The sequence below is a fragment of the Mugil cephalus genome, chromosome 13 (assembly GCF_022458985.1).
Source record: "Mugil cephalus isolate CIBA_MC_2020 chromosome 13, CIBA_Mcephalus_1.1, whole genome shotgun sequence".
Classification (NCBI taxonomy): domain Eukaryota; kingdom Metazoa; phylum Chordata; class Actinopteri; order Mugiliformes; family Mugilidae; genus Mugil; species Mugil cephalus.
Window position 1 is genome coordinate 4256132 of NC_061782.1, and position 6255 is coordinate 4262386.

The window sequence follows — 6255 nt, forward strand, 5'->3', positions numbered from 1 at the left end:
AAGTTATATTTCTGTCTCTTCATTCCTTTCCAGTACAAACCACCACCACCCAGTGTTGGCTCAGGGAGCAGGACCACAGAAATACTACAACCATCTGCCTTTCACTTAATCCAGTGTTAATTTTCCCACCTGTTCTACTGAAATATATAAATCATTTCACTCTGGAGTCTGGAGTACATGTTGATACTCTTTCATTGCATTCACAGAGGATATTAGTCTGGAGTTGACTTTTGTCAGATTAGAATTGTCAGATTGACTTTTATAAATAAATTCAAAGGTGAGCAGCAGGTTTAGTTCCCTGTTATGAAAAAAATAATAAATTAACAACGAGCCTTTATAAACTACTCAGCACACGGTTTCGAGACTCACAGAAAGTGCAGTTTTATTGAAAAGACATAGTTGAAACTTAAAGGTCTACAACAGATCACACACACAAGTATTTACAGAATAATAATTCACAAAGGGTATGAATGTGTTGCGATGGAAGGTCAGAGTTGGGTTTTTAGATTTTGTCGATGTTGGCGGCCGGCAGGGTGGATTTGTCCAAGTCGTCAAAGTAAGGGTGACTCATGGCCTCGCGTGCCGAGATCCTCTTAGGAGGATTGTAGATCAGTGTTTTCTACAGAAACAAAAACATTTTTTTTATTAAGTGGCGATTTCATGAGTAAAACTGATAATTATGACCGACTTGTACTTGTCGTGTGATTACCCAGGAACTATTTAGATTACTTTTACTAAATTACATGTACTGTATATTTGTACAGTTACAGATATTAATGAAAGTATCGTGTCCTTACCGCCAGTAGGTCCAGGCCGTTCTTATCCAGGTTCTTCACCACTGATGACAGGTTGCCCGACTTCCATTTAGGGAAAGTGTTTTTGTAGTCGGGTAGACTCTCTACATCAGGCCACACGTCATTGTTGGGGGTTCCCAGGGTCCTGTAACGAAGGAACAGAGTAGAGCAGTTACACACCTCTTCATATCTTCATAGTTTGGAGAAAGAAAGATGTTTGGTGATGGGCTGTCTCTCTCATACGTGACACTGACTTTGACTAATCTAATAAAAATACTGTGATTTTTGCTCCTTTTTAACCCTCCTATTATCTTTGGGTTCAATTTGACCACATTCAATGTTTAAAAATATATGAAAAACATTTTTTTTGCTTCATATTTAATGACTTTTCCTAATTTCATGGGGACACAGGCCCTGACATATTATTCTTGATAATAGTTGAGATATTTAGAGTCAACAAACAAATACAAAAAGCACGTAACATGTAAACGTGGGAAATTATGATAATTTTTGAAAATTGCTTTAAAAACTTGAAGTTAATAGGAAGGTTAAACTTCATCAGACCAGCTCTAAATGAAGAAACACTAGACGATTTTCACAAAGCTGAAAAGGTGTTTCAAACTAGTGTCAGCCTGTAACTCTGAAAACTCAGCACCTTTCAAATCGAGATGTAGATAAAACATGGAGTCTGACATTCAGTAAGATCTTTAAAGCTTCTCTTAGTTTTTTTGCACAGATTCAAAGTTTCCACCACAATGAACATGTGTTTTTTCTGGATAACTAAACAGTAATTGAGCAGAAAAAGAAACTAAAAATCAGTTTTCATAGTATTGCTTCTACCTTAGGGCAAACTTCTTGTTACCAAGAAACCACTAAGAGCGTGTAGATGTTTGTAGAGTTTCTACCTGAAGATCCTGAAGAGTTGGTCTATCTCAGAGTCTCCGTGGAACAGAGGTTTCTTGGTGGCGAGTTCAGCAAATATGGTCCCAATACTCCAAACATCAACAGGAGTTGAGTAGCGGGGTGAACCCAGGAGGACCTCTGGAGCCCGGTACCAAAGAGTTACCACCTGAGGAGACACAAGGTTCCAGTCGGCTGAGTTCAGGGAACCACTTAAAGGCTTTTTGTTTGTTTTTGTTGGTGACTACTGTGTCTCTGTTACTCTAGAAAAGTGGAACATGGGAGGATTCTCACCTCGTGGGTGTAGACCCGGACAGGAACGCCAAAGGCCCGAGCCAAACCAAAGTCAGCCAGTTTGATGACGCCCTTGTTATCGATCAGAAGGTTCTGGGGTTTCAGGTCACGGTGGAGGACTCTGCGGCAGTGACAGAAATAAATGCCCTCCAGGATCTGGTAAAGGTAGCTCTAAAAAGGTGATGGATGGTGAGGGGAGGAGAGAAAACATGGAGATGGACACGTGTTAGAGTCGTCACACTGAACAGACTAAACAAAATAAAAAGGCACATCGAGCAGTTTTGTTCCTTTTTAAAACATACGGCATGAAAGTCTGAAGCCAATACATGAATTTGCCAACATCTGCTACATAGTAATTTATATAAATACTTAGAAAAACAGAATCAAACACTGCAATAAAACCATAGTGGTACTATTACCACCAGGGATGTCCGGAACAAGTTTTTTTTTGCCCAATCTTACCAAAGTTTCCTCTCCTGGAAAGGCTTTTCTGATCTTACTTAGTCTCTAGATCATGTGTGCAGCATTTGACCGTATCAAGTCCAATATATAGTGCTGTAAAAACTGATGTATTATAGAAACGGGCTGGTCTAACTCTGTAATCTGCTCTGGAATATTTTTCACTTGACGCCATCTTCTAAAACTACTACACAAGACCAGGCCTGGCTGAAGCCCAGTCCAATCATCTTAAGAAATCCCTAGTTGCCAGTTTGATGTAGTGATCGTATGTCTGAGACTTACCTTAACCAGCATGGGCTCCATGTATTGGCCCGAGGGGATGGAATCCAAATACTTCTTCAGGTCCATGGACAGGAACTCGAAGATGAGGTAGAGACGAGACTCCTGCATCAGGACATCCAGGAGTCTGGAGTGTACACACACATAAAAACACACTATGTCTACATGTTCTCATAAGATGTGGCTCAGAATCAACACAGTCTCACATGTTGCTGAAACGTTCTGTGTCATAATGTTGGGTTCTGTGAATTTCTCATAGAGATGAATAAAGTATCAATCCATCTATTTAATTCCAGTTGTAGATTTCAGATCAGAATGTAAGTAAATGAATCTAAAATTAAGTTTGGACATACCATACGTACCGTATAGTCACTTAATAAGAATCATAAACTTGTTTTATTGTTATGTTGATAAAATCTGAACGAGTGCTGCCTTCACAAACAAACTGAATGTGATGTAATTTATTGTCATGTGTAAGCCTATAGGGCAGACAAAATGATAATATTCCCATACTGGTCTGATTGTAAGAGTCTATTCAGTTTGTTTATGTCAAGTAGTATTTTAAAAATGAGTGAAACGCCTTTTATTGGTCTAGTAAATTAGTAAAACTCATGATATATATGAGCATACCATCAGCAACTTCTGAACTGCCTTAGTGGTACGTTTATGTAGCATTTTTACATGCGTCTGCAGACACAATTACACATTTGACACGACTGAAATAGGACCTGACTTAACATGTACCTACCGTACAACGTTGGGATGCTTCAGCTCCTGGAGCAGAGAGACCTCTCTGACAGCGGTGCTGGGGACGCCTTCCTCCTCGCTCTCCAGGCGGATCTTCTTCATGGCCACCACCTGGCCCGTGGCTTTGTGCCGGCCCTTGTACACCACCCCATAGGTTCCTGAGGAAAAAGGTTAACACCAAAAACCCATTTAAAAAGCATAATACTCATAAAAAAATAGGTTTTCAACTCAGCAGACAAACTACACTTGTTGAATTTAATTTACTGGATAGTTTGTTTGTCTGCATAGCCAGCTGGACAGGAATGGGACAAATGTCTGTGTGTCAACAAATAAGAAATATAGAAGTTCAAGTTACCAAAGTAAATCTGGTCCAGACACTAGGGCAAGTTTTACAGTGAAGTTATTGAGTGTTTATAATCATAAAGGAAAGTGTGCACGACCAACTCCCCATAAAAGCACAAAACTGGCAAAGCTTCAGTAGTTGTTGAATGCCTTTATGACTATTTAGATTTGAAACCAACCTTCGCCAATCTTCTCAATTTTCAAATAGTCATCCATTTTGGCCTGGAAAGGAAAAAACAACACGTCAAATAACTTCAACAGATATTATTAATAAAATAGCATCACTAGTGGAAAACTGTTAAAGAAGAAGCATCTGTTCCCCCCAATACATATATCTATATCTATTCTGGGGATACATTTTTTCAGTTTGCAAAGCCTTTTCGACAGTAAAGGGAAAATATGACATTGACCAACCTTCCGTTAAAAGTTGCCGTTTAGCTTCGTTAGCGTTGCCGATGCTAAACCGTCAAACTAGTCTTCTGTTGACTTTACAGTAACAGCTCAGACGGCTCCGTAGCAAACTTAAAACTCCACTTCTGAACTTCTAATTCATATCCGATTAATACTTTAGGAAAAGGATAATAATAAAGATTACCTGACTGTGCCTTACTGCTTATCGCATGTACTCTTCGTGCACAGACTGGCGCTGGAAAACTGACGGACTCCTTTGAATAAACCGCAGTGAAAGAGAAGTTCAAAAAGCACCAATCAGCGAGCGGGACGGCATTTTAAACCCGCCAATGAGAATGAAGGGTGTGATCACGTGGTCTGATCGGGAGTCAATGCGCAGACGCAGATTACAGCTACTGACGTTAGTACGGCGCCTGGTGAGGGACAACATGCATACTGTACAGACGAATCGACAAAGAATGTTTCTTTTGAAAAACTGGCAGCTACAGCTAGATTATTGCTTAAGGATGTCTCATTTGAAGGGACCCGGAATCCCTTTCTGTCTTATTACTGCAATACTGACCTTGTGTGTGTGTTTTCTTTGCTACTTCTTTTTTGGAAACCTTTGCACTGACAAGTTATATCAGCTATTAACTAATACATTCCTGTTGTTTAGAGTCAAACTTCAGTTCAGGGGCCACGTACAGGCCCAGTTTGAACCCCCCTAGTGAAGTCTCTCTGAAAGCAATAATATTACACAATACTACACAAAGAAACATCATACAAACCTGAATATAATCCACTGTATACCTCTAAACAGTTAGACAAACACAGATGTCAGTCTTATCTGCATGTAGGTGCATGTGAGTGCCAGCCCTCCAGTCACATTGCTTTGAAAGTGACTGGACAATTTGCTGACCGATATCGCCTAAAGAGAGGGGTCAGCATTAGTCTATAACACGCTTTATGCTGACTGGACTTTTTCCAGAGAGGCAAGGACAAAATGTCTAACACAGAGAGTCACTTTTATTATACAATCTATGTGACTGACTGTTACTGGCCTTTCAAATAGGTCTGTGTTTGTCATGTTCACAAGAATATGATATCCACTATCTATCTATCTATCTCCACACGAAGCCTTGTGAAGAATGAATCATTCTCACATTCTCAGGAGCCTTAGCATTTTATCATTTCTTTGTAAGTTAATTTTATCGTCATTATAGACAAGAACATAAAAATAAACAAGGCCTATAAGTAGAAGAGGAAGTGTGTCAGCTTGTGTGTTCTGTTTGCCCTTATTTTTCTATGATGGCCTAAACAGTGTCCAGATTTGAAGGGTTCATCCTGACAATGTACTTGGCCATTTTCACCACAGGGTGTCGGTCTTTCTTTTCAGCAGCAGCACAGCTTATTGTACCACACTGTGGCGCAGTTAGGCAGGATGCTCTACACTGTGAGCACCAACAGTTTAAGAGGTTTCCTCAGCTTCCTCAGGAAGAAGATTCTTTGTTGGACCTTTTTTTAGAGAGGTGTTGGTGGTACATGGCATCTGTTTCAACATGGTGACTCAAAGGAACATCAGGTTCTCCACTTCCTCTCCACATATATGGTAGAATAGGTGTCTTCTGTCCCTAGTTCTTCTCTTTACCTTGTGTTTTCCAGCCTCTTTGACTTCTAGACACCAATTTACAACTTATGTTATTAATTGAACTCACATCAGTTTGTGTGCTCCACTTCCTGTGTCGTAACCTGAAGCCTGTTAGTTCCTGAATGTGGTAAATGCTTCTTTCTTTGGCAGTGAGTCACTCGATCACTCCCAGGAACAAACCACCAATGTGGTTATTTAACCTGAGCTAAACATTTTTTTTGGCCAGTACAGCAAAGAAAAATTGAAGTATTATGAGTATTTTAAATCTTGAATGATGTCCCTTGATGTCTGATACTGTGTAAAGCAATCACAGTAAATTATTTACCGATTAATTACTAATAAAGACGACATAAAAAGACAGTTGTCTGTGATTTCCAACAAGAAAGAGGACCTGGATAATCC

General features: G+C 39.7%; 1 protein-coding gene across 2 annotated transcripts; it reads right to left on the reverse strand.

The window, feature by feature from the left end:
• Window positions 1-356: 356 nt before the first annotated feature.
• cdk1 (cyclin-dependent kinase 1) lies at window positions 357-4483 on the reverse strand. Of its 2 annotated transcripts, none has more exons than XM_047602135.1 (8): window positions 4411-4483; window positions 3995-4037; window positions 3475-3631; window positions 2730-2853; window positions 1989-2159; window positions 1700-1863; window positions 798-939; window positions 357-619 (listed from the first exon to the last, which is right to left on the reverse strand). In XM_047602135.1, exons 2-8 carry the CDS (start codon window positions 4029-4031, stop codon window positions 503-505), a joined length of 912 nt encoding a protein of 303 aa, XP_047458091.1. In that variant the 5' UTR covers window positions 4032-4037; window positions 4411-4483; the 3' UTR covers window positions 357-502. The 2 variants fall into 2 exon arrangements, with proteins under 2 accessions (XP_047458091.1, XP_047458090.1); XM_047602134.1 differs by having other exon boundaries at window positions 4230-4477.
• Between the last annotated feature and the right edge of the window lie 1772 nt (window positions 4484-6255).